Source organism: Indicator indicator, chromosome 19, assembly GCF_027791375.1.
Source record: "Indicator indicator isolate 239-I01 chromosome 19, UM_Iind_1.1, whole genome shotgun sequence".
In the NCBI taxonomy this organism is placed as follows: Eukaryota; Metazoa; Chordata; class Aves; order Piciformes; family Indicatoridae; genus Indicator; species Indicator indicator.
In genome coordinates this window covers 758,888-786,725 of record NC_072028.1, presented here as the reverse complement: position 1 = coordinate 786,725, position 27,838 = coordinate 758,888, and the positions used below count along the sequence as shown (strand labels likewise).

General features: G+C 47.0%; 1 protein-coding gene across 1 annotated transcript in view; it reads right to left on the bottom strand.

The window, feature by feature from the left end:
• Positions 1 to 17,687: 17,687 nt before the first annotated feature.
• Positions 17,688 to 27,838, bottom strand: part of CHST8 (carbohydrate sulfotransferase 8) — a 105,819-nt gene continuing 95,668 nt past the window's right edge. The window contains exons 2-3 of the mRNA XM_054389854.1: positions 21,160 to 21,197; positions 17,688 to 18,827 (exon numbers count right to left, since the gene is read on the bottom strand). Of these exons, the coding sequence (XP_054245829.1) occupies positions 17,688 to 18,827; positions 21,160 to 21,197 (1,178 nt within the window). The remainder of the gene's footprint in view (positions 18,828 to 21,159; positions 21,198 to 27,838) is intronic.

Genomic DNA, 27,838 nt, shown 5'->3' with positions numbered 1-27,838 from the left:
CCATATGATATTGTTCATCCTGTGTCACTCTGAGATTTTCCTGTGTTATGACTTCGCTGCTGAAAGATTGCTTTATCTTAACCATAGTACAAGTTCAATCACAGTTCTGCTTTGTAGTTCAGGCTCATCTCCTGTGCATAATTACCTCCCCCAATCTTGGGGGATTTTCTACTTCATCAAAAGGCAATAGGTCTTGAGCTTCTCTTCTTCATGCATTTTTCTTCTATTTTTAATGTTAGCATATCACTTGCTAGAACAATATATTATACAAGAGCTCTGTATTGCTATTGGCAGTGACTTTTTCTTGCTTTGGGGGCAGACTCCATCTGCAAGTTTTTGCCTGCTTGCTCAGAAATAATGCTTTTTGGGAATTGGCCAGTTCAAGCAGGGGAGCTAGCTGAAAAAATACCTAACTCCACAAATCTAGCTGTTCATTCATTTAGTCCACAGCTGGCATGGAGCAACATTGCAATAGACCTGTCTGAAATGAGTGGCTCCTTGATCAGCCACCCTGAGCACTTAACACCAGCAGGAGTGAGTGACCTGTTCCTCAGTCCCAATGGGTGATGGTTGTGAACTGTGGTGGTTTGGTCCCATGGTGATTAAACCAGGTTGTTTATGCCAAAGGGTGGACTGTTCTGCTGTGCTAGCAGAGCTGACATGCAGCTTCCATTAGTCAGTTTTTGCTAATCTAAGTGATTCTGAGTGGAAGATGGCCTATAGTAAAGAGCTTGCTGGTACACTCCAGTGTAGTTTAGCTCAATGTTGAACAATTCCTCCCCAGTCTACCCTTCTCCTCATCAGTGTGGCGATAATTACCCTCTGTTTGCTGGGATGGGCTGTGGAGGCACTCTGGTGCTGGTGGAACCACATCAGTTAAATTCAGTTAACTCCCAGTTGCTGTACTGTCATACAAAGGCTAGATGGGGGCCAAGCTTTAGTTCCTTTAAGAGATGCTTGGGTTTATGTTTTATCACATTGGGCTGGAAATGAGCTTTATGCTCCCCTGCAGGTTGTGTGTCAGTAGCTTCTGAAGATTATTGTTGGGTGTGTAATACAGAAATGGCCTTATTAAAAAGGAACAGAAACTGTGGTTTAACTCTTTTGGAAATCTAAGTGAGAAACTCTTTCTACTAAGTGAAGTAGGAGGAGTGATTATTTAAAATATCTGTAAACCTAACTAAATGGAAAAAAATAAAAATAATTAAAAATCAAACCACAAGCTTTGGTTGACCAGAGAGCAGAGCTGACAAGTTTTGGTTCTCAGACCTGTATTGGTGAGGAGACACTTCTCCTTCCTGCTAAGTTATAGCTCGTGCTGGTACTGAGTTTATGCTAGCACAAGGTTCAGATGTGATCTCAGTCTGAAAATATCTTAATAAATTTACTGAGTACACTTCCTTCTGTACTGTATTCTTATAAACCCTTCATTTTTTGCCCAGAGCATCTTAACAGGTATTATAAAATGGAAAATAATCCTCATGTCACCAAATGAGGTAAAAAAATGAATGTATTGCCTTGGAGAGAAGCAAAACAGGAAAGGGGATTGAGGGAGTGGAACAGTACAGAATAACGTTTGCTGCACTCTTGTGGACAGCAGGAGAAAAATGTCCTTTATTTTTGTGAGAATAACTGAACAATGTGGTTGTATCAGCAGCAGCTTCTAAGTCACAGTGGTAAGGCTTTGCTCTGCAGGGGTGATAGCCAGCTGGCAGCTTGCCTTTGTGCATCTTGGTCTCCAGTGCTGGTACTGGCTGTGGGGCTGGTATTGTGTGTTGGGGGAAGAGAAGGAAGGATGCTTTGAGAACCGGTTGCAAAAAAAAAACCAAAAAACAAAACCCACCAACCAGCCAACCAACCATATATAAAAATAAATAAAATTCCGATGGAAGGCAAAAGTAGGTGGCAGTAGGATATGAAACTTGCTTATGAAATATACCACTGGATGCCACTGTTGTTTCATGGAATGCCACATTAAAACAACATCAGCTCTGCTCATGTGAAAAATGCAGCTTTTCCTTCACCCTCATCTTCTTAGTTCTTTATTACTTTAATATTTGTTCATATCAAAGGAGAGGAGAAATCATGCCCCACTTATTCTCTCCAGCAACATGGTGATATGGTTCCCATATCTAGAAGTGACAGCTTGTCACAGGAAAGAAAAGGCAATGACACAAAATTTTGTGGTGTGGTTTTTTTTTTTTTTCTTCCACTTCTAAGTAAGGTAAAAATCTTCTTGAAAAGAAGGAAGGTTGAGATGAAAGAGCAGCCAATTTTCCTTGTACCTAAATTCCTTCTCTTCAGCTCTGAATCCTGCGTTAATCACAACTGGATCTGGACACAGCCTTTATTCCTATTTTAATGTTATCCTAGAGGACAGGGCAGGAGGTCACTTTCCAAGTGCCTGTTTATTTCCTTTCCCAGGCTGGGCATTTTGTACTTGAAAGAATGTATTTTTTGCTTGCTACAATGTTTTCTGCTTGGTGGAAGCAGGGAGGGTGAAGGTCATCAGGTGAATTTTTGATGGTTGCTGCTTGTTTTCCCAGGCTCATTTGTAATCACCTGGTTAGCAACTCTGGGACTTTTCTCCAAGTCATGCAGAGGTTGGGGTGGGGTGGTTTTGTTTGTTTGTTTTCCTTTGTATTTTGGTGGGGTTTTTTGACTGAGGTGACCCCAAAAAGGTAATTAATTTAAATGAATTTAAAAATGCAAAGCCTTACTTTCAGATGGTTTGGGTTTTTATTGTGCCCTAACTCCTATGTTTTCCTATGGGAGAAGGAAAAGAATGTGAAGACAAACCCCAAGGGTGTCATGGTGGTGTGTGCAGCCTGCTAGCCTGGCTGCTTCAGAAGCAGGGACCACCACTTGGGACCACCATGCTGGAGCAGGTCCAGAGAAGGGCAGCAAAGCTGGGAGGAGTCTGGAGAACAGGGCTGGGGAGGAGCAGCTGAGGGATTTGGGAGTGTTTAGTGTGAAGAGAAGGCTGAGGGGAGACCTCATTGCTCTTTGACAGGAGGCTGCAGTGAGGTGGGGTTGGTCTTCTCTTCCTAGTATCAGGTGATAGAACTAGAGGAAATGGCTTGAAATTGTGCCAGGGGAAGGTCAGGTTGGAGAAGAGGAATAATTTCTTTGCTGCAAGAGTGGTCAAGGATTGGAACAGGCTGCCCAGAGAGGTGGTGGAGTCCCCATCCCTGGAGGTGGTGAGGAAATGTGTGGCCATGGCACCTGGGGACTTGGGTTAGTGGCCATGGTGGTCGTGGGTCGATGGTTGGACTGGATGTCTTTCCAGCTGGAACAGTTCTCTGATTCTGTGCTCCTGCTGGGTGCCTGCTTGTTTGGGTGAGCCCTACGTGTGGGCTCCACGCAGCGTTAGCCTGATGAGTGGAGGAGAGGCAAACACAATGAGTTTGGTCTGTTGAGAGGGCTCTGAAGGGAACAGAAGCAGTGGGCAGGCAGCCCTGCCAGAGCAGGTTTGTGCTCCCTGCCAGCAGGCCGGGAGCAGGCAGGCAGCAGGGCTGCAGCCCGAGGGCCTGGCGGTGCCATGGCAACAGCACCGTGGCCCCGCAGCCCCGCGGCGCTCTGCCCTTGTGCCTCCTGCCTGCTCCCAGGCGGCAGCACCCACGCAGCCTGTGTGGACTGCAGCTGGGGTCAGTGCATGGCTGTGCTGCTGCTGCTGCACAGCTGGCTCACAAGGTGAAGGGAGAGGTGCAGAAAGAAGCACATGGATTAAGTTTGTTGTCAGAGATGGACCAGCAGCCGCAGCACAATCCCTGTGCTGGGGGTCTGGCAGCCAGGATGCAGTTCAATCAGAATTATAGACTTGTGGAACGGTTTGGGTTGGAAGAGGCCTTAAAGACACCTAATTTCACCCCTCTGCCATGGGCAGGGGCATCTTCTACTACCCCAGGTTGCTCAAGGCCTCATCCAACCTGACTTGAACGCCTCCAGGGAGAGGACATCCACAGCCTCCCTGGGCAACCTGTTCCAGTGTCTCCCCACCCTCAGTGTAACGAATGCCATCCTAATATCCAGTCTAAATCTGCCCTCCTTAAGCTTGAATCCACGATGCTACTGTTCACTGGTAACTCTTCTCCATCTTCTGCGGCCCAGGCTGAACTTCTGCCTGGATCAGGTGCTGCAATCTAAGTTTTTCCTGGATGCTAATGCTGCTGTTGTAGGTACTGAAGGGAAGCCTGGCAGCAGAGCCACTCCTGCTGGTGATACTGCCTTAACTTGCAGCGGTGACCCAGATAACATTGTGACTGACACAGTAAGTTATAGTGTCAGGAGAAATAAATGTCTCCTGCAGCCCCCTCAGAGAGCTCCAGCTGTGCCATGGTACCTGCCCTTAAGCCCCATCTACCCAAGAAACTGACCCACTGCTGATGGGCTGTAGGACTTCTGGCATGTGCTCAGTTAGGAACTACTTGTGTACGTGGGCTCAGAAAACACACAGTGCTTGCAGGTACTGGGAAATTACTCAAATTTAGTGGATTTATTAAAGACCTTCTCCACAATGGTTGCCTGGGCTCTGCCATATCTGCTGAGAATTCCTGACAGTCACCTTAAGTGTGACAGCTCTGTGGAGGGCACTTCTGTGCTCTTTCTCCTCATCTACCACCCCCTGCTCTGTTCCGAAGCTACTATCCCTTTGTGTGATGCCATGGAAAGGGGAAGGGTCTCCCTGTTCTTACTGCCTTGCAGTAGGGCTGGTTTCATTGCTGGAGAATATTAAGTGGGCTTGCTCAAACAAAATGTGATAAGGTACAATGAGATGAAAGCAGCACACATCTTGCTGGTATCTTTGAACAGCTGAAGCATCACTACCTTTGTGGTTTGCAGCTGTTGGAGGAAAAGAGCAAAATGAGGTTTGGCTTCTGCAGGTGAGAGCCTGGACTTTTCCATGGGGAAGTGTAAAGTGGTGAAAAGTATGATGGAACAAAGCAGGAATCAAGCCTGTGTTGTTCTGAGTTTGTGGTGAGGCTGATGAGCTACCTATTGGTGAAGGCAAAGCCAGAGAAGGATGTGAAGAGCACAACATAGAGACGAAATACACAAGCTCTTCTGCCTCCCCTTTCCCAGGGCTTATGCTTGTTTCATCCCTTGTTTGTTTTAGAGTGGATGCAGAGGCCACTGCTGGACACTGTCCTCAGACTTCCTCTTCACTGCCATGAGTGTACATGCAAAGATCAGGAGAGCTTCCCCAGTCTGAGCTCCTTTTGGGTGTCCTTCAGTGCACAGAATTCAGTCCCTGAATACATCAGGAGCCTCTTGAAGATACTGGTTTGTGGCTGTGGCATCTTCTGTTATCAGGAAGCTTCAACACATGCATGCAGTAAACAAATGGCAAAGCAAGGTTCTGTGCCTTTCACAGGAAGGCAGGGACAAAGAGCAGCTGTGTTGTGGAGCAGAGGCTGTGTGTGTGCTCCTCCAGGCCACAGGCACTGCCAGGGATGTGGATATGGCTCTGGCTGTGTGTTAGAGCCAGGAATCATTATGAAGCAGAAAACAGTTTTTGTTTTACCCCCCATAAGCCTCTGCTTATCTGTTGGGAAGCAGCAGCTGGGTGGTTTTGCTTTGTTTGTAACCAGGCAATGGAATGCCTGCAGAAATCACCGAGGGGACAGCTTTGCGGTGTAGGGCTTCATTCTGCAGCCCTTGTCTTTCATTCTGCTGCAGCACATTAAACATCAGCATACTTGTTTGCAGCCCCCTCTTCCATGGGGTGACCTCTGGAAATTCATCTGGCCTCTTGTGGGATGTCACATCCCCCGGCTGCTGGTGTATGGGAAGTGCATGGTACAAAGTGATTTATGACACTTGCAGTTGGTGCTGGGCCACTGTGGTGCTTCACTGCAAGTCTCTTCAAGCTCTCAGAGGAGATTTTTCAACAGCTCCCAGCTAGTAAGCAACAGCTTCCTCTGTGATAACCCTGCAGCCAGTCATTTGGTTCCTTCAAGCTTCTGTCTTTGTCACCAACCTAGTCATTAGGCCAATTCTTATTGAAGTCGATTGTGAGTTCTGGTTTGGGCTCTCTGCTTTTGTGGTGAGTAATTAGAGGAGGCGTTTTCCCCATCAGTTGCTGCTATTCATGGAGATGTTATCACTTACCAAAGCTGCAGAACAGACATTTGTAGGTTTTAGCAAAAAAAAGTGATTGAGTAGAAGTCCATGGGGAAAGTGAAGCTCCAACTGACTTCTAGGAACCTTGCTGTTTACTTCTTTCCTACAGGAGTGGTCAGGTATTGGAACAGGCTACCCAGGGAGGTGGTGGAGTTACCATCCCTGGAGGTGTTCAAGAAGTGTGTGGACCTGGCACTTGGGGCCATGGTGGTGTTGGGCTGGTGCTTGGACTCAGTCTTGGAGGCTTTTTTCACCTGAAACCATGCTGTGATTCTAAGAGTGAGATTCTGCATTGGCTGTGCCAGTAACAGCCAGTACTTGGCACTACTAGAGCCACTTTTGCCACAGTCTCTTGGAAGTTTTGTTCAGGCAGCAGTGTCCAGAGTGAAAGCTGCACTTAGCCCTGCAGCACATTCAGGTTTGCAGAATGGCAAGGGTCCACCTGTGCCAGACTTCACTTTAGCCCTCAGACAGGCTGCCTGACACGTCCTAACACACAGCATCCAGACACAGCATGGGTGGACGCACAGACAGACAGACGTGACTAAGCCTTGCTCTCCACTGCCTAGCTCCTTGGGCAGCGTAGGATGGAGTGATGCACTTGGTTGTGGCTCATGCTAGGGAGTCATCTTTGTTTTCTGACTGGTCTGACAGAAACATTCAGCACTGTAGAAATATTTTGTGTCCTGATTTAATGAAGAACTCCAAATAGTTTAAGAATAACCCTCTGGGGAGTCGTGTGCACGCACACAGCTCGGGACACAGCTAACTTGCAGGTAGCAAGAAGCATAGGTTTTGCCCATGGAGAAGGTGTTCAGTGCCACTTTCCAGGCAGTTTGTGCCCCAGTGCTTTTCATCTGGTTGCACAAATAAGCTCTTTCAAATTCTGCCTCCATTGCCATTTCAGGTACCAACTCTTTTTTGTAAACTGAAGACATTGCAGCAGAGGTCAAGCTTTCCATTATGCACCTGCCTTGCATGTGGCTTTAATTCCTCTCTTTCAGTTCAGCTATTACAGTAAGAGCTGGCCCTATGCTCCACATTCATCTTTACAGGACTCCTTCACTGATCTTTTCTAGCAGTGTCATCATTTTTTTCCCTGGAGCTTAAAATTATGCTGCCAAGTTATGAAAAATGAAAGAGGTTTTCACAATCCAAAATTTTCCAGAGTTATTTTCCCAATCTGGGATTCCTGTCCAGATTAATTTTCACTTAATACAGGAAATTTCCTCTCAACATATCCAAATATAATGAATGTCACCAGCTGCAAAAGGTGGTAAGATTATGTTCAGGCAGAGGGAGCAGCAGCAAGGGAAGCAATGGCCTAAGGCTCCTGCACTAAGAGCTTGTCCCAATCCATTAAGCACCAGTAGAGGTGGCTTTTCCCTAAGAAATGGAAGCTGCAGGCTATGGTTCACCTTCAGATCCATGGATACAGGCTAATTGACATTGTGATTATATGGAAAAGTTAGTCTTTAGGTGTGCACCCAGTCAGTGTAAGCTTTTCTGGACACTGTGATGTGGGCACAGAAAAGTCAGGTGAAGGTGATGCCAGCCTGCATGCAGACACACACTGAGGGCCACAGGGCACAGTTTTAGCTGTCTGCTTCTATCAGATATCAGAGCTGTACAGGATTCATTCACAACAACACTCCTACACCTACTAGTAGCCAGGTGTGCTGATGCTTAGGGCTGGGAGATTTGCCCTGTTTATCCATTACCTCACTGGTTGGGTGTGATGCTCTAGAATTATAGAATCAGAGAATGGTTTGGGTTGAAAGGATCCTCCAAAGGCCATCCAGTCCAACCCCCCTGCACTCAGCAGGGATGTCCCCAACCAGATCAGGTTGCTCAGAGCCCTGTCCAGCCTCACCTTGAATATCTCCAGGGATGGGGCCTCAGCTACTTTCCTGGGCAACCTGTTCCAGTGTTCCACCACCCTCATGGTGCAGAACTTGTTCCTAACATCCAATCTAAATCTGCTCTGTGCTCATTTCAAACCATTGCCCCTGGTCCTGTCCCTGCAGGCCTTTGGGAACAGTCCCTCTGCAGCCTTCTTGTAGCCCCTTCAGGTACTTGCAGGCTGCTGTTAGGTCTGCCTGGAGCCTTCTCCTCTCCCTGCTGAACACCCCCAGCTCCCTCAGCCTGTCCTTGCAGCAGAACTGCTCCAACCTCCTGATCATCTTCGTGGCCCTCCTCTGGACCTGCTCCATCAACTCCATGTCCTTCCTGTGTTGAGGGCCCAGAGCTGGCTGCAGCACTCCAGGCAAGGTCTCACCAGAGCAAAGTGACAGAATCACCTCTCTCCTCTACTGGCCACACTGCTTTTGAGGCAGCCCAGGATGCCCTTGGCTTTCTGGGCTGTAAGTGCACAAAGATCTACTTATCTTCTCCTACCTGGAGAACGATTCAAGAATGATACAATCTTTAGTGTTTTTCACTGAATATAATTTACTGCTCTCAAATCCATTCAGTCCACTTATGGCAATATATAATGCAAAGAGGTTTAGCCTGATTCCTCCCTCCAATATCTCCATTTGTCAGATTTCCTTTTATATATATAATAAAAAGCCCAGGTAGTCTGGCCAGAAAAACAGACAATGTGCTAGAACTGCAATATTTATCTAGTCTCACGTTCAGTTTCTCCCCTGGAATCCATACAGACATGAATCCTGCTCAAGTGCCAGACTGCGTATTCATCAAGGTGATACTGTCTTTATAAATCTGGCATAGCCTGACCATTTCCAGCAGTGTGGAAAATGTGGCAGACTTAATATGAGATGGGTTATGAATCTGACAATTTAGCCATGTTTATCTGTGCAGTAAAAGCAGTTTGGGTTTTATTATGTAAAATAAATCTAAGGACTTCATTACATCACCCCACCCAAATGGAGTGCCAGGTTTGTAGTACAGCCTGTGAAACACATGGGAGCTAGGAATGATCAAAACCTTTTTACCTTGGAGCTCTTCTACAGGGAGTTTCAAAGCTCACCGTTCACAACGAAAAGGTAAGGCAAATGCTGCAGGTTATCAAGAGTGAAGAATGAAGGTGTGCAGAAGTGATAAAGGCATGATGCATACATCCTGAAACTCCAGAGATCTAAGGTTACAGAGAAGAGAAAGGCAAAGAGATGTGAGGACAGTGATGTTCCAGTACATCATAACAAAACACAACCGCTGCATATTTTCATTTCATTCCTGCACCCCTGCTTCCCAAATAGCATCAGGACACCCACCTAAACCTTCTGCCCAATTGCACCTGGTTCCTCTGGAGCAGCTCTGAGCACAGCACAAACCAAGCTTGCTAAAGCTTTATCTGAGCAGGGCAATACTGAAGAGAAAAAGCAGCATCAGTGGCAGAATGACAGCCAGTGCCTTGGTACAGACAAGCTAGACAGGAGCAGATCACCCTGGCTGCATGCCACAGGCCAGCCCAGCAGTCAGTGGTAGGAAAACCACCTCCTCTTCTTTGGTTAGCAAGGCAACAGCAAAGACAAACTTAACTCCTGCTGGAGCTGGTAGGTACTTGCAAGAGTAGTCCTCTGATGGAACACATTTCCAGATCAATTGGCTTTCCCTGGCATCTGGATGTTCTGATTGAGTTAAAGAACTTGTATTGACCTAATTTAACAACAGTGGCAAATTACTGAAGTCAAATCCTTGTCCCCTCCCATGCAGAAGGTGCGTTTTCAGTTACCTGCTGTGGGGTTGCCTCCCAGAGAGGCCATTTTGCCCTGCCCCTCCCCCCCTTTTCCAAGGAGCTGCTTCTCCCTTGCTATTCTCATTCTACACCATGACAAATAAGTCATACCCAGAATGACAGCAACTGGCTTCAAACACATTTCTCCATTCTCTAGCTTCAGCTCAGAAGTCTGTTCCCTTGCAGATACAGCTGAGCAAAGCACCCTAGACAAACACCTCCCACAGGGCTGAGCCTCCTGGCTTTGAAGGTACTGACTCCTGGGTGCTGTTCCTGCAGTACAAGGGAAGTCCTGCCCTGGCTTACTGTTTAAGGAGCATTGCTCACTCTCTGGCTTCACCCCAGCCTGTGGGTGCTGCCTCTCAGAAGTGTCTTACTCCACTTTTCTTGCCTTCAACTCAGATTTGCTGTTGCAGCTTGCAGGTTATCTGCATCCAGAAGGGTTTCACATCAGGTGTTTGCTTCTTGTGTATTGAAACCTCCTGAAACAGCCTTACAGAACCAGAACTGGGGAGAAACTGAACTGTCCTGCTCAGTTAGAGGTCTGGATTTAAATGCTCTGAATCTTCTCAGGGCTTCTTAAACATATCATCAACACTTGGGCCAATGCCTACCTTTTGCAGGTTTAGCAGGTGGCATAAATCAGATGGAAAAGGACAGGTCTGCCAGCTCCTGGTGTGGATTAACACCTAGCTGAGAGGGAGTCAAACCTGCAGGAACATTCAGCTTCCCCAGCCCAAGTCTGTGCAAGGAATGCTAATGCAAGCTCAAGTATATCCATTCCCACTTCAGCTCTGCCTTCATTGACTCTTTGATTGGTAATTAAGGCATATATTTGGTTCCAGAGATAGAGGAAAAAACCCTTAAATCCCAAAGGAAGCCATTGAATCTGAGCCCAAGGTTATTAATCATACTGCCTCTAATTGTATATAAAGTATCTTTACTCCCTCAAAAATGTTTTTTTTAAAACATTATGGGATTTAAATATGTCACAATATTCTGGATATCTTGATTAGATCTCCTTTAATATACTGTGTCTGAATAATTCTTAATTTATTTAACAGCACCAGAAATCTCACAGAAATGAAGAACTCTTGCTAATCATTAAGATTAAGCAGAATTTTTAGCCTGACTAGACTAGCAACAAAATTTCATAAGGGGATTTTTAATTTTCCCCCCTCTTAAACAGTGCTTTTTACTGTTGCCTTGCAATTAAAGTTTCAACCAAGGTCCCATTAGGCTGATGCTGATCCCCTCTGTGGATCAGACAGGCCCTCAAGTCCTCACATTTTCAGAGTTAAGTCTCACTGGTAGCTAGCATCTGGGAAGGTTTTGAGTAAATCAAGTGAGAACTCACTAAGATTAAAAGCCTGAAGAATTTCTCTCCTCACTGACGTTAAAAACCTGCTCTGCATCGTTCCCCTGCTGCGGCAAGATCAGGTGGCCCCAGAAGGCACCGTGTGGGTCGCCTCCCAGGGCTCACTGCAAGGGAAGCGAGGCTGTGGTGGCTGTGGGTAGCCCAAGTGTGCTGAAGCTCACTATGGATGCCCTCCATCATTCAATGATTCCTCAAGGCTGGGGTGTTAAAATCAGTAGAGTGCAAGTCAGAGAGGGCACAGAACCTGTGCTGAGCAGAAACCCATCTGCAGGTCAAAGCAAGCACTATGCAGAGCCCCTGGAGCGAGGAACAAGTGGCTTAGGAGAAGCACTACAGGGTCTGCCCAAGGGAGAACACACTTGGGCAGCTGTGCCAGGACTGGTCCTGCAGTGGGATTGCTTTGTGTAAATTCCTCTTGCCTTCAGAAGCTGTAGCAGGGGCATTCTTGCTTCTTCTATGGCTTCTATGCCCCTCACATCTTCATAGGCCTTCCACCAAGTGTCCCTACTTTGGCAAGAGCACTTCCAATTTTTTTTCTCCCCTCCCCAAACGATGGTCTTTGTGGGGCTCTATCCATTTGCCACCTTCTGGTCCTGGCTTTCCCAGTTTCTTTTCTCTGCCACACTTGCAGGTCTTCTAAGAATCTCTCCTTTAGTCTTTTGTCTTCCCTCCATCAAAATGGCAGACTGCAAGACCCAGTTGAGGCTTTCAGACTCTCTCCTTCATGGCAATGCGATTTTGGATCTCACTGGACTACTGCTCCACTAGATCACCCAAATCACCTCACCCCACTCCCTGCTTCATTCAGTTTCTGCCCCTTACAGCGACCTGTAGTTGCTGAGCACAGATGTTTGCATATCGATAAACCAGCAAACATGGTCCCTTTCCAGTCATGCTTGGACCATCCTGAGGGAGCTCATCTTCAAATCTTTCTTACCCATCTTGTTTCTCTCCACAGAGGCAGAAGCCTAGCCCACAGATGAAAGCAGGGATGAGAAGGGAAGTTCTTCTGAAAGGCTGGCTATATAGTCAGGGCCTCAAACTCACAACACAGCCAAGGTCAGTCTTGTCTACCCATCAGGGGCTTTAGGACAGTTGTGGAGTCCACCCAGAGGGATGGGTGGTCAGTGGCCAGAGAGGCTGTTTCTTTAAGAAAGGGATCTCCAAAATCAGGCCATGAAAGTCTTGCTATTACCTGAAATACGCTTAATTGCCTTGTGTACATCTGCCTTGGGTTTTTAAGCTTGTGCTGAGGAAACACACCTCAGAACAAGCACTAACTTCCATCAAAGAAAGCTCTTGAGCCAGCATTAGAATTAAAAGGACACTGTACCTTTCATCAAACCATGGCAGTGTGGAATCTCAGGGTAGCTACCACAAAACAGAAACAACAGTGCAGGTTGCATTTGATCAGCTGCAGAGTTCACCAGTACAGCTTTGTGTGTTAGTTTTCCTCTGCTCCAAAGAGCTCAAAAAAACCAACAGCATTGTAAGCACAGCCAGGCAAGACAAAGGGAAAGGTAATCAAAGCACCAAATGGAGAAGGGGTAGAAATGCACACGTGTCAGCTCTGCATTCGAGGCTCCCTGCCTGCTCCCAGAGAGGTTCCCTCTCATTCCCTTCTGAAGCATTCAGCACACCTTAGTGCCAAAGGCAAGATCTCCTGCTCAGCAGAACAGCTCTGCTGCTCCACGGGCAGCCTTTCGCACTGTGTCCTGCTCTCTCTCTCCTGTATCCTGCAGCCTTGAGGAACAAGGACGTTTTATTACACAGGTGAGCTGGTGGCAGAAAGGTATAAACTATTCATGGGAAATACCTGGTTGCAGTTCTAATATCTGCAAACTCCCATGTTCCAGCTTAGTGGGGGGAAAAAAAGAATAATAATTTAAAAGAAGACTTTAAGATGGAATCAGATTTCTTAACCGATGACACTTCAGTTCTGCCACTTCCTGACGCAGGTCCCTAGCAGAGCCATTAACCAAGAAAAGCACCCTTGGGGTTTGCAGCATAGTCTGTGCCTTGAGGAAGAAGGGACTGGCAGAAGGTCCTGCCTTTGAGTCGTGTGTCACTCAGCGGCTCAGGACAAGGCAGCTGACGATCTGAGATCTTTCATTTATCCACATGGAACTCAGCACGCTGTGAGACAGCTCCTGCCTCTGCATGCTGCCCTGTCGTTGCCACTGGATTTTTTTGCACCCTCTCCAGTGTCTCTTCTTGCACCTAGCTGTGCTATTTACAGCTATTTGTTACCTCTCAGCCACAGCTTGTTTAAATCTCTGCCTTGGAGGAGCTGGCTTTTCTTCTGAAAAGCTGGAAACTTTAGTTTGCATCTCAAGCAGTAGTGATACTAAGTTTGAAAAGGAAGAGGGGGAACAACAACAAAAAAAATCCTTCATAAGCTTTCCCAGTGGTTTTGAAGATCTGGCAGCTGCCCAAGAGGGAAAATTTGCCCCAATAATAGAGGCTGTGCCACTAGAAAATGTAATTTCTAAAGCTGTTGATCATTAGCAAACCGCCATGGATCAGGCTCTTTTTAACCAGCAGCACTAGACTGACTTGAGAGGGTGGCTGAAGCCACTGAGCAGAGTTTGCCTCATAATTACTGAAAAATGAAATTAATTTCTCTTCACCTTGGGTGCCTTTCACCTCTTGCCAGCAGCACTCATGTAGAATACTGATGTTAATAATGAGGCGAAGAGGAACTGGAAGTGTTCTAAGATTTCAGGGCTGGCTTTTTAATGGTGTTCCTGTGCAGCATGGCATGCCAGATAATTAATGCAACTCCTTTTTACCAGTGCAAAATCCCTACTCCTCCACACAGAGCTGCAGTTCTGATGCCGTTTAGGGCAGTGCTTGCTCTCTGTTATCTCAGCTCGTGAAGTGCTTTGGATGGAATGACAGTAATGCAGTTCACTTTCATTTTGTAAGGTCTCTCACTCCCCCCACAATAATGCAGCTAGAGCCGTGGGATGCTTTCTTGTAAAAACAAATACCTCCACCCCCCGTGAAACACACAATTTGCAACATCACTTATTTCTCTCTTAGGTTACTCTAAAGTAAGGTTTGAGCAAAATCTACAATTTCAAATTTTTCTTGTTTAGAGGGAAAAACCCACCCAAACCAACTGCAGCACCACAGGCCCATTCCACAGGCAAACTAAGACTGAGCACCAGGCAGGCAGTCTTTTCCCCTTGACTGAGTTATTAGCTTTGCTGCAGCTCCCTGAGTGTTCAGGAAAGCATGCACAGGGACTGCAGGAAGAAATCTGTCTTTTGTGCCTTTTATCAAAGAACTGATGTTGTTGGACAGCTTTAAAATTTACACTTCTATGGCTACAAATATTGCCTGCAACAATTAGAATACAGATTAAAATATTCTTCTTTAATGATGACAGCCTTGTCACCACCTGCTGCCCTCATCTCACATACTCACCTGTAGGTTATGGTCTCAAAATATTTGTTAGTGTAGGACTGTTTTCATATCCCACTTAAGCTGCTTTCCCATCCCTGAAGGCATCCTCCAGGAAGGCTGCACAGGTTCAAGTCTTTAGAAGGCTACTTCTGTCTTCCTTGAGGTCCTGTAAAGCAGATGCTGTGTGCTGTATGCAGCTTGTCAGAGACATGCAAATAATTTATTTAGTAGTCTTTGTTTAAAGAAGGAGGTGAAATCAAGCCCTGCCAAAGCCTTCATCTTCAGCTGTCATTACAAGTGCTTACCACCCTCCCTCCTGTCGTTAGCTTCTATTGGAGCAGTAAAGGTTTGAAATGAAAACAGAACTGGGGGAGTAGTGGTATGAAAAGCTCCAGCTGGATGCAGGCAGAGGTGCAGCCTTGGCAGTGTTTTCCCTCACTTCTGTGGTGTACACTTCACTGCTGAGTAACTGTACCATCAGTCTTTGAGATGTAAATGGGACCTCTCGGCTCTATCAATCTGTGTATGTGTAGGTTAAGCTGAAAGGGAGCTGGGCAGACAGAGGAGGAAGAAGTCAGGTCTTCGATCTGAATCTATCTGTAGGATTAAGTTCTTTAGTCTTCCCCTTGGAGCCCTCTAACAATACTAGCAGAGGGCTGAATACAAGTGATGCCCAGCCCTACCCTGGTCGTGTCATGGAGCTGACCTGACAGAGGAGCTGTGAGGGCTCCAGAGCCTCTTGCACCCTGTCCTTGTGTGGGGGACTCTGATCAATTTGAGCACCAGCACTCCTTAGAGCATAACAGCATTAAATGCCAAGATGGCACAACTCAAAGTCTTGGTGGTGTTCTTGACTATTGCCTCCCACCCCTATCAGAGTCAAGGATCTCCTCTATCTGCACTGGAAAGTGATGAATGTGCCTTGTTTTTCCTGGGTGCTGCTGAGTGTGACCTGTCGAGTCAGGCTTGCCTGCTGCCAGAGCAGCCCAGGTGAGTTTCTGCTGATCTCAGCTGGCCCAGCGGTCGCTATGACCAAGAAGGCTGCTCCCCAGCCCTGTGAGCAGACAGCAAGGGGTGGAAAGGGGGAGCAGCAGCAAGGCAGTGAGGAGGAGCTTGGGCAGGCTGGGAATGGGATAATGTAAGTTTCACATCACCTTTCTAATGCAAACAGTTTTTCTCTGAATGAAAACAGAGGGCTGCTGTCAAATGATGTGTGAAACATCTGTCAGTAAAGTTTTCAGAGAGGAGTCTTAAAACTATTTTCCCTATTAAAATTAAACACAAAAAAACCCCAAACAAACAAAACCCAACCCCAACCCAAACCAAACAGAAAACAAACTAAAACCCAAACCAAATGAATAACCAAACAAAAAACAAGCAAAAAGACAAACAAAAAATGAAACAACAACAACCCAAACAAATCAAACCAAAACCCAAATTAAAACCTAATCAAAACAAAAAACTAAGCCAGGCCAAAACCCAAACCCTACCAAAGAACAAACAAAACTGAAAACCAAGGGAAACCAAACCCAACCCTCAGCAAAAATATTTTGGCTGTTTCTGGGGACCTGTGCTGCCAGCACTGTGTGAGAGGGTCTGACCCTGTAGGAGTCAAAGTGCTGGACACGAGTATTTGCTCTCAGCTGTTTGTATTCTTGGAAGTGCATTTGTGGTGGATTCTTGGATGTGAAATCCACCATCTAGAATTTCTTGAAGAGTTCAAGTGTGACATTGTGTTAGAGGCTGAGGCTTCTTCCAATGTGACCAGCTTAAAGATCATCACTTCGAGTGATGATGTAGAACGAGGATCCTGTGTACAGAATTCCTGTGAAGAGTCATAGGGCAGAGGAACATGGAGTGTTTGACTCTCACAGGAAACTTCTGCTAGACATGAAAGCAAGCCCTCTTTGAAGGATGAAAAAAAGAGCAACCAAACTACAAGACCTGGAATATTTTTGATTTTTGGGGATGTTAAGTGAGCTTTAATTGTTACTGAAATAAACAAGCACAAATTGTTGGCAGCGATGAAAGGAACTGCCCTGGGGTGTAGGAAGTGGCATTTATTCTGGCTTGTTACTGTGAAGGAAAGATTTGATGTTCCTGGTGACTATGAAGATTAAACCAGAGATTTATGTTAATGCAAAGGATTAAAAGAATCTTAATAACATTTATAAAGATGCAAATGCTCGCCTGCATTTTATCTCTCTGCAGATGATTGTGCCATGAGGGAAATGGTGCAGAGGAGAGCACATCCCCACTCTGAACTGCAACAGTTGGTTCAATACTGCTCTCCCATGGTCATCAAGTGGGAGCTGTTTGCACCAGTGGGAGCTGGAGCAGTGCAGAGGTGCCAGACCGCCTCGTCCTGACTTAGGACAGTTGGGAAATCTGTGCCTGCCTTCAGCTGGTTAGAGCATGGATTCATGTGCGTTGCTAGGAACTATAACTATTCAGAGTCAGAGAAGAGGAGGAGTCAGAAGGGACCTTAAAGATCATCTAGTTCCAACCCTCCTGCCATGGGCTCAGACACCTCACCTAACCTGGCCTTGAACTCCTCCAGGGAGGGGGCATCCACAAATCCCTGGGCACCCTGTTCCAGTGTCTCCCCACCCTCACTCTAAAGAGGGTGTTCATGTTGCTGACTCCCTGCATTTTTTTCAATGTTTTTTTTCTTGCTACTCTGTCACTATCAGACTTCTTTTCTAAATAGTGAGGAGCTTGAAGTAGTGGCTCCCGTGAAGCATTGCCAGCTGTGTTTCCCCAGTTCCAAACTACCCTCCCAACACAATCAAAGGCTACAGCAGCATGGAAAATTATGTGCTTTATTTGGGAGCCCTGCCATATCCTACATCTATGTACATATATTAATATGGAGAAATCATAGAAAAAATATGATCTGAAAAAGGAGGCAATTAAGGTGAAGGTGTAAACATCACGAGCCATTTATCTTCTGACTTGGTTTCTTTCCTGCTTTTCCACCAACTGCATACTACCAGACAAGTAAATACAAATAGAAGCCATCTGGCTTTGTCCTGCAGTCCAGCTGAGGTGACTGGAAAGGTCCCAGCTCTCAAATCAATACAAATCTTCAAAGGGTTTTGAGTAGTTAAACATCAAGTAATCCATGTAGTAAAAGTCGTAGCTTTGCTGGCGCTGAGCAGGAGAGAGCTGTGCAAAATACTGCTGAGTGATTTTAGTAGTAGTTCTTTCTTCAGTGGAGTGCCTGTCTTTGAACTTGGGGAACGTTAAGTTTTGTGGAGCACCAATTAAATGCAAGAAGAAGTTTGCATCTTCTTCCATGCTTTCGAATTTCCCAACGAAGTCGTAGTCTATCAAGCAGGGGCTGCAGAGCCTGTTGATGTGGTCCCAGTGGATGTCCATCCCCACCGGCCTGTGCACGTCCAGGAGGTATTGGATGAACTCTCTGAACGTGACCCCGGAGCCTGTCCTTAGTGCTTCTTTGGTGGCGTTGGGGCGGTACCTGGAGATGATGGCCTTGCCAAACACCGGGTGGTAGTAGTTGTTGGGGTGCTCGAACTTGTCCCGGAAGGCAGACACCAGCTTCTCGAAAGGCTCTCGGACGAAGAGCATCTTTGTGTAGGTGTTGAGCCTGTAGTAGATGCCTTTGTGGTCAAACCCATCCAGCCTCTTCAGGTAGTTGCCGTAGTGCACCGTGTTGTGCTGGATGTCCTTGGTGGAGGCAGCCAGCCCATTCAGAACCATGAGCACACGCTTCCAGTTGGAGCAGCCAGCCTTCGGCACCTCGCAGTACAGCACTCTGTACTTGTCTGCCACGAAGATCCTGGAGACGTGGTAAGGGGTGATTATCCTCCTGCTGTTACTCTTGTACTTAGAGCAGGTTTCCCTCATCATCTGCTTTCGTTCCCTCTGGGTCTCGTAGAGACTTCTCCACTTGCTGTTGTCTCTGTCCTCAGATCTGAGCGTGGGCAGGTTGGGAACGGAGCTGTTCATGGAGATCAGGATTGGGCTCTTCTTGATAAATCTTCTTCTCCGTTTATGAAGCCTGATGGGGCTGATTTCTTCCCCCTTCTGGTGGTCTTTCATCACCAGCAGCAGGCTGCTGTGCCTTGTGTCTGTGCTGTGCATCTTAGTGGGTGCATCTTCAGGCAGGGGAAGGGAATTGCTCTGCTCTGCTGCTCCCTCTGCAGTGCTCCTTCTTAATCTGCCCTCCTGGCTCTCACTGGGAACACAGTCCTGCTGGCAAAGCAGAGGAAAGGGGTTAGCAAGGAGAGAGGCTTTGTCACTGTCCATACCTTGTACAGCTCACTATGGATCTTTCTTACACTCTTTGAGTTCAGCAAAATTATAGAACAATTAATTGCCACAAGTCCTCAGTGCTGAGCCTACACTGTGGCAGGGACTTCTGTCGTCATCTCCTGTGCTCATGTGAAATTCAAAGGCTGAGGTGAGCCTGAACTGGGAAATTCCAGGTCAAATTCAGGGTTAACTGGGTTTCAGGTGGTGCCTATGCTCAGACTTTGACGGATACTTTTGTCTTGGATAGGTTGTCTTTGAGTATTTGAGGACTTTGTTATTCCAGACTGGCTGTTGGAACAAAAATCTGTTTGTGTCCTGTCCCATTCCATCATCCTGTGCCCCTCTCCCCTTTTTTGCAATTGTGTGCAGAGTGAAGCCTGGCAGGGAAGGGAGGTTCATAGTCTCTGCCAAGTGGAGTGAGGATGTGGAGGGAAGAAGGGGGAAGCAAAAAAGACTGTAGTGGGGATGTGAAGATTTTGCAGAGAAGGGATTTGAATGAGAGCAGGATCAACAGGGACCCCAAAGAAAGGCTTGAGTGAGGTGAGCCTGGGACCAAAGCAGTTGAGACTTGACAAGAGGCAGTAAGGGATTGGAAATGAAGCTGTGACTGGGATTAGGCAAGTGAAGAAAGAGGAGGCAGAGCAAGGCTATGGGTAAGGGGTGTGTGGGCCCTGCTCCTTTTTCATTAGATGGCTCTTACTGGTTAATTCTTCTTTTGGCATAGAGACCAGACATGCTGCATTACTTCCTGCTTCTCAAAGCATCTGAATTTAATCCCTGTCTACATGTCTGTCACTCTAAGATTGAAATTGGGTTCTGGACAGTGTTTAACTACATACCATCCTTGTTTTCAGAGTTCACCTGGCAGCCAAGTGACATGTGGGCCACCAGAGGGTTTTCAAGAGAGGAACCAGGTGTAGCTGCAGAATGGTTATTGCTTACTCCAAACGCTTAATGTCTGCTTAGAGGTTTGGGAAATTGTCAGTTTCTAATTTTCAGTCTTTATTTGCTGCCTTACAGCATTAAAAACTGGCTTTACAACTAAGGTAGTGGATGAGTAGGGTTATGCTCTTTAAAGGTGGCAGATTAAGTCTTAGTGGTGTTTCTACAAGTCTCTCTCTGTTGTCTGAAAAAAGGCAATGCTATAGGTGGCTTAACAGATGTGCTGTCATGGAGGCTCTGTCTTGCCTCATCCTTCTTTAAAGGTGAGAGGTTGAAAAAACAGTCTGTAAAAAGGGGATCAGTATTGATTATTGACTACCACAACTACTGGTGACAATATAAAAACCTAAACTGTGTTATTTAGTAGGTGACTTGCTTCAGCAGAGAGCTTTTGTACAAACCTGAAACAGATCAGCACAAAACAGTGTTCAGAGAAGGGCAATGAGGCTCGTAAAAGGCCTGGAGCATGTGGCCCATGAGGAGCATCTAATAGAGCTGGAGGTGTTCAGTCTGGAGAAGAGGCTGAGGGGAAACCTCATTGCTCTCTACAGCTCCCTGAAATGAGGTTGGAGGGAGGAGAGGGCAGCCTCTTCTCTTTGGGGGCAAGTGGCAGGCCCAGAGGAAATGGTCTCAAACTGTGCCAGGGGAGGTTCAGGTTGGACGCTAGGAACTATTTCTTCACAGAGAGGGTTCTCAAACATTGGAACAGGCTGCCAAGGGCAGTGCTGGAGTCACTATCCCTGGAGGTGTTTAAGCAGCCTGTGGACCTGGTGCATAGGGATGTGGTTTAGGATCGACCCTTTAGTGCTGGGTCGAGGGTCTAAATGATCTCGGAGGTCACTTCCAAGCGGCTGTTTTCTGTGATTCTGCGATGTCAGTCACATCACCAGGCAGTGGCACTGGTGTAACAACTGGCAAGCTGCAGGCTTTGTGCTGCCGCGGTGCCAGCCTAGCGCCGCCCCCTGCGTGCTGCGAGGCTGCCGATAGCCACTAGATGGCGCAACGTCACCAGCATCTGCCTGTAGATGCTGCTGAGGGCTCCGCAGCCGCTCCGCTGGCCGTGCGCTTCCATGCGCAGTACGCAGAGTTGAGAACATCTTCAGCAACAGCCGCTCTGCCAAAACCCCTCACAACGATAAAGTCGCATAGCTTATCTATCAAATCCATACTCGAAAAGGAAAACTTGCACTTCATGGCAGAGCTTTGCTGCATCTTTCCTTTTCAAGGCTTCATCTCCAGCCTACTGGCCTTGCCTGAGCCATCTCTAGCTGCACTCCATACTGGGAATGTGGGCACCAGTTTTCCTTAGGTACTTCTGAAAACTTACTTGTTTTGGTTGCTGGAATCCCATGTTATATTTTATCCCTAAACAAAGAAAGAAATTGAAGTCATTATTTAGTAAAAATAAAAACATTAGGTTTGTTTTTTGCTGGACTAAGAGGCATGTCCTCTGAGTAACTAAAAGGAAAAGGGGAACAAGTTCTGTCAATGATAGGCCACTGCTGAATCATAATTAATGTGTATTTCATAGTTACAGTACTCCTTGGGAGGCCTCTCTACTTACAGACATCATAATTGTGGAGTGAATGTCTCCACTTGCCTTTAACAGATGGGGAAACTGAGGTGGGGAAAAGGGATTGCTAAAAGGCCAATAGCAGAACAAGACACAGGTGAGATGAGTGATCCCAGATTAGAGCTCTTTGTGTACTTACAAGACACAGCTGAAGTGAGTGGTCCCAGATTAGAGCTCTTTGTGTACTTACCTAAAGCTGTGGGGTTTCTCCCCTCCCATCCCAGTGTTGGACAGTGTGGTAGTTAGTCACATATTAGCTTGTATTAGTCATAGCATTAGCTGAGTACTGCCCTTTGCTATAAGCTTTGTGTAAGTGAGGTAACGGTTGTAGAGTTCTGGAGAGAGAAAATAGCACTGCACAAATGTACTCTGATGAGAAACAGTTAATCTATAGCCGGCTTGTGGAGGGGTAAAGCTGCTACTGTGGCACAAGGCTTTAGGAGGTGTTACTGAGCCCTCTAGATCTTGATGCAATGGGGTTAAAGAAGCTACGTTCGTTCTACTGCTGTATTAAACATATTGCAGAGCAGTGAAGGGATGGAAACTGCTGTCCCAAAGCCAGCAAAAGCTAAACATCAATGAAAGCACAGCTAGCAGAGCACAGGTGATCTGTGTTTATCATCAGGTGTAACCTCTGCTGCTAAAGGCATCACTTTAAGCCACCTGAGCTACGTTTGCATTGGCTGCCTGGCCTCCACCTTAAGGCGTCACTCTTACAGCCATTTGGAGCAGTTGCTTGATTTTTAGACTGTGTGCTAGCTGAGCTTGAGGTGAAATATTGTTCTCTTGTGCAGTCAGAACATCACTCTGCTGTCTCTTCTCTTACAGGCAGAACTCTTATGTGTCAAGGATGGTTCTGGAAAGTTAACACAGGTAAGAAATTCAGTCTGCTGCTGTGGGTTGGTCACTGCTGCTCCCTTCCTATGCCTATCTCTTGGTTGCTTGTGTGTGTGTGCCTTTAGTACTATAATCATGTCACTACAGACAGTAGCTGCCTTTCTGCTTAGCACCTCTCAAATATTGCGCTTTTGTCCTTCTCTAAACTGGAGTGAGTAGTGCTAAGTTGTGCCTCATTCTCCTGCCACAACTCTTGGAGATTTCCTTTGGTAGTACTGTTAATGTGCGTGGACAAGAACATAGAGTTCAGTGTTTCTGCTGTGAACCACTTATGGATACCAGTGGAGGAGGAAAGGAGAGTGCTTGTGCAGCTCTCCCTGGAAGGTAAGGTCATGTGGTGTCTGCAGACACACTCCCATTCTGAAAGCATTTTGAGCTTTTCACAACTGAGAACACAAGATGTGAGAAGGGACTTTGGTCACTGATCAGGAAACTGAGCAAGGCCTTTGGGCAGACTCAAACAGGAGCATTTGGTGTGTCCTAGTTGTGGTGCAGCAGGTAGGGGTAGTTGTTTTCCACATCTTTGTTTAGTTGTGGTCATCTGTCCTGAGTTTGGTGGGAGCAGTGATAGCTTGCAGTAAGCCCCCATGCTTTGTGTAATTACCTGTTCAAGCTGGGATGTGTCTGCCATGAATATTAATGATGAAAAAAAACTAAAATACCACACAAGTGCAAAGAGCAGGTGTAAGAATTATCTTCTGTGTGGCTAATTATGAGTAATTCCATTTGTGTAGTGTTTCATAAAGACAACTTATTGGAGAGATGAATACTTTGCACTAATATGTTGTCCTAAAGAAAAAAAAAAAAGAAGAAAAAGAAATGATAGTAGGAGATGAGTAACTGTTTTAAAAAATGGTTCTTCATTTGCTGGCTTTAAGATGTGATGGGAACAACAATTCATGTTTAATGTAAATATTTGGTGGAGCACTTGCCAATCTCCTTGGTGTTTGCTGAATCTGAGACTTTGAAAGTTGGCTTCTCTTAGCTGTCTTTCTCCTGATGCAGTCTGTCACTTCTGATTGAAAGCTGCAGGGAAAAATCCTCTCCAGTGCAGGGAGCTCAGGGCAGTTGTGTTGCACAGCTCTGCTATGCTCATCAACCCCTGCAGCTGGGGGTATCCTGCCTCTCTGCCACCCATGTTCCATACTAGCTCAGGACTTAGTGACAAAATGGTCCTCTTCTGTTGCCATCACTAACCCCCTGGTGTCTGCTGCACCCAGGTGAGGACAGTGACAGGCACCACACTGTCCTTGGTGCTCAGAGGGAGAGAGGAGAGATGAGAATCATTCTGTCAGTCCTCCATCCTCCATGGCAGTTTTCATGGCATTCTTTTCTCTTCTCCTTCTGTGACCAGGACTTTGCTGTGTTTTATATCTGCTTTTATTGTCCTTCATGAAATAGAAGGCCTATGCTTCAGCCAGTCCTGCCACAGCCAAACCCACAGCGAGCTGTGCTAGCAGCACAATAAAACGGCATTTGTCTTCCCTCTATAATACTCTGTAGCTTTGCCTCTCTGCCTTCTCCTGTCTCTGCTTCAGACCTAATTTTGGTTTGCCTCCAGTATTTTCCTCTGTTCTGAGTACACTACAGGTGAAAGATTTTTTTAGTAACAGTAATAACCTACTTAATCCTGCTTGTGAAATACACTCTGGAAGGGCTGTTACTGTCATGGCATCAACCTCTGTGTCCACACGTGCTCCAGTCACAGAATCACAGAATACATCTGCTTGGAAGAGACCATGGCAGGGGGGTTGGCACTAGATGATCTTTAAGGTCCCTACCAACCCAAAGCATTCTGTGATTCTGTGAGTGTGTCCTTAACTGCAGGAGGAACAGCAAACTGCTACTCGGAATCCTTTTGAAACTGAGCTGTGATTAATAGAACAAAGTGGCTGTGTGTGTGTCTGGTTTACCTGTATGCTGAGTATATATCCTTTTGACAGATAGAGTTGATAGTTCATTGAATCCTGGGTTCAGTTTTGGGCCTCTCACCCCAAGAAGGACATTGAATTGCTGGAGGGTGTCCAGAGAAGGGCAACCCAGCTGGTGAGGGGTCTGGAGAACAGGGCTGTGGAGGTGCAGCTGAGGGAGCTGGGGGTGTTTGGTCTGGAGAAGGGGAGGCTGAGGGGAGACCTCATTGCTCTCTGCAGTTCCCTGCAGTGCTGGTGGGGTTGGTCTCTTCTCCCTAGTATCAGGTGATGGTATGAGAGGGAATGGTTTGAAATTGTGCCAGGGGAAGGTTAGGTTGGAGAAGAGGAAAAATTTCTTTGCTGCAAGAGTGGTCAGGGATTGGAACAGGCTTCTCAGAGAGGTGGTGGAGTCTGTCTAATAGAATCATAGAATCAGTCAGGATTGGAAGGGACCACAAGGATCATCCAGTTCCAGTGTCTCTGCCATGGGCAGGGACACCCCACACTAGATCAGGCTGGCCAGAGCCTCATCCAGCCTGGCCTTAAACACCTCCAGGGATGGGGCCTCAACCACCTCCCTGGACAACCCATTCCAGGCTCTCACCACTTTCATGGTGAGGAACTTCTTCCTTATGTTTAAGTGCAAGTTATTTGAGGAGCTTCAGGCACTGATGTGTGGCTTATTCTTAAGCAGATGTTGTGGGAAGCAGCATACTCCCCAAAGCCAGCCACTGACACTTGCTTTTTCCCTCTCCTCTGCTTGTTTGCTACACAAACTGAATTACTTCCTATTGATCCTGTGCTTTTCAATCTGAGTCAGCTTCAGAGAGGTAGGCTTTGAATCCAGGTGAACTTGTTGGCTTTGTATTTCCAAAGCATGCAGACCTCAGCTTCTCCATCCCATAGGCAGCAGACAGTGCCAGCCTGTGCTGTGCTGGTGTCCTGGGGTACCTCGGGTGGTAGCAGCTGATTAAAACAGGATTGCTGTGTGTGGCAGTTTAGGCTGGGTGCCCCCTGCCACTGCCGCATGAGATACACCTCTGGTGTCCTGGGTGCTCGCCCAATAGGGGTGGACACAGGAAGTGGCGTATTTCTACCCATAAATCCTGCGCCCTATAAAGCCATCTGCAGAGTCATCCTCTTCCTCTTTCTTCCCTCTCTGCTCCCACGGGAGATGTCCTCTCTTATCGGGTAATGCCGGGGGAGTATCCTCAAGGCCTCTTAGGCCTGACTAGGCCTAATGCCAGGAGGAGAATGGAGGGGGGGCAGTCTCAGACCCGGCCAGCCTGAGACTTGCCTAGCAGTGGGAGGGGGGGGGGAAGGAAGAGCCCTGAGGGATTGGGTAGACCCTCAGGTGGGAGGAAGGGAGGATTGGGAAGCTTTTGGGAATTCTGTGAGGGGGTTCTGTATGCTTTGGGATGTTCTTTTCCACTATGCTTTGTAGTTTTTTTTCTGTATTTTTCACCAATCGCTTTTCCACTTAAACTTTCCGTCACTCTCCAATCCGTTTGCATGTGTCATTCTCTTGTCCCTTTCGGGGCAAGAGATGTTCTGGCTGGCCTCAAACCAGCACGCTGTGGCTCTTGGTGACTGAAATAACTTTCCATCTTAATGAAGTAAGGGACTCTCTGGGCAGGAGGGCTGTAGATGGGGAAAGCAGTGCAATTATGAAGGGCATACCCTGGAAATAATTAAAAGCATATTAGGTTCATCCATCAGTTTGAGCAGGAAAAAATTCCAGCTGGGGGAAGCAAAGCAGAGATCAGCACACAGGTTGTATGACTCCCAGTGTTTGCTGTTAGAAGGACGTCGTCCTGGCAAAGAACTTGGTGTTCCCAGTGTGTTTGTGGTACCAGTAGCTAATCCTCTAGGTCTGAGTCAAGAAAAACTGCAGAGTCCTATTCTGAAGTGCAGGACTTGCCAAGATGTGGCTGCTGCCATGTTGTCATTGCCTCCCTCTGGATTCCCTGGTTAACTCCCTTGTAGTTAATGCTCCTGGCACATCACCCCTCCTGTCTTTTAACTAGGGCCATGCTTCATAGCCAGCCTTCTCTGCTTTTCCTTGGAGTAACAGATGACAACAGGGACTTGCAACATGCCGACAGAACAGGTAGGTGACAGACAGGTACTGCTGTGCTGATTTGGAGTGTTCTTCTCTTCTAAAATGCACTGGATCCACCTCCTTCTCCACATCCCATCACTTGCTCTTGGGCTCTTTCCTTGAGAGCCAGTGAAGGAAAGGGCAATGCCTGGTACCTGCAGGCTTCATTGAGTGGTGGTGAATCTATGATGAGGGAGGCACCACTGCTTGTTTACTTTGTCTTCTCTTTGCTATTTAACTATCCTAATTAGAGAGTGCCATTTTCTGGCTTAATTTATATTCCATAAGAATTCCATGAAGGAAGCAGGGAAGTCAAGCCTGTGCTGTTGCATTCCCCACTCCTCCTGTGGACCTATCCCTGGGAACATCGTTAATTAGCATCATTAGCTTGCAGGCACTGTCAGCAGTTACTTTCAATTTCTACTTAATACCTTTCACTTATTCTCCATCCTCATACTGAATATTTGCATTTTGCCTCTGTAGGATGACTTTGACAAGGACATTACACTTTATTCAGGTGTATTAAAAAGTAAAAGTTAGGTTTAACCTCCAGCCCTGCACTTGTTCTTAGCAGGCTGTAGCAGCTGCCCAGCTAACCAGAAGGGCTCCAACGAATCGCAGGCAAGCACTTGGTGTAATTTGTGACTCTGGTTCAGAATAGCTCACCTAGAACCCCAGCAATGCTTCAAGAAATTGTGCAAGCAGGACAGGAGAGCTTCAGTGGTCTTTCTGTTGGGGAGAAGACAAAGTGATGCAGCTGGGATCGCGGACTGCTTTCCCTTTCCTCTGGAGAAAGCCTTCTTTGGAAGAAAAAGCACAAGGAAAGAGCTGCAGGCAAGCCTAGAAAGGCAGATCTGCACAGACATGCCTCTGTGTGGAGGAGGGCACTGCTCTGATAGCTTGACTGTGGCTCAAGCAGCACAGGTGTGCACCCAAATGCTGTGTGTTAGCATGGTGCAGCTGGCAGGGCTCTCTTCTAGCATGATTCTTCTGTCTGCAGTTGGCTGTAAATACTCTGGATGGGATGCCCAGGGAGCAGCTGCTGAAGTGGAAAGCTTTCCTCTAGCCACATGGCTCTTCTCTTCACTTTGCTAGTCAGTGCCTCTGCCAGGTCACTGCTTTCCCTTTCCTGTCCCCTGCACAGCTCAGAAGCATGGGAGATGGCAGAGGAGTGAAAGGGAAGCTGTGGCTCTGGTGTGGCAGAACACCTCAGGGGTGTGGGTGAGAGCAAAGCAGCCTCCCATGGGGCTGGTGATCTCCTCATCACTGGCATGGGCTCCCTTGGGCTTCTGAGGGGGTCCCATCTGTGTGGCATGGAGCACAGGCAGGTATTCACTATTTGGCCACCCTTCCCTGTTTCCTGTGTGTGCCCCTTCTCTCTGAGCAGCCCCCACAGCCTGGGCTGCTGGCACCAGAAGGGCCCTAGCATGTTTGCCTCTGAACTCTGTGGTACCTGAAGTGAGAACCCCTCTGCCACACCTGCATTTGTCATTCACACCTCATAGCACCTCCTAATTTCTCTGGT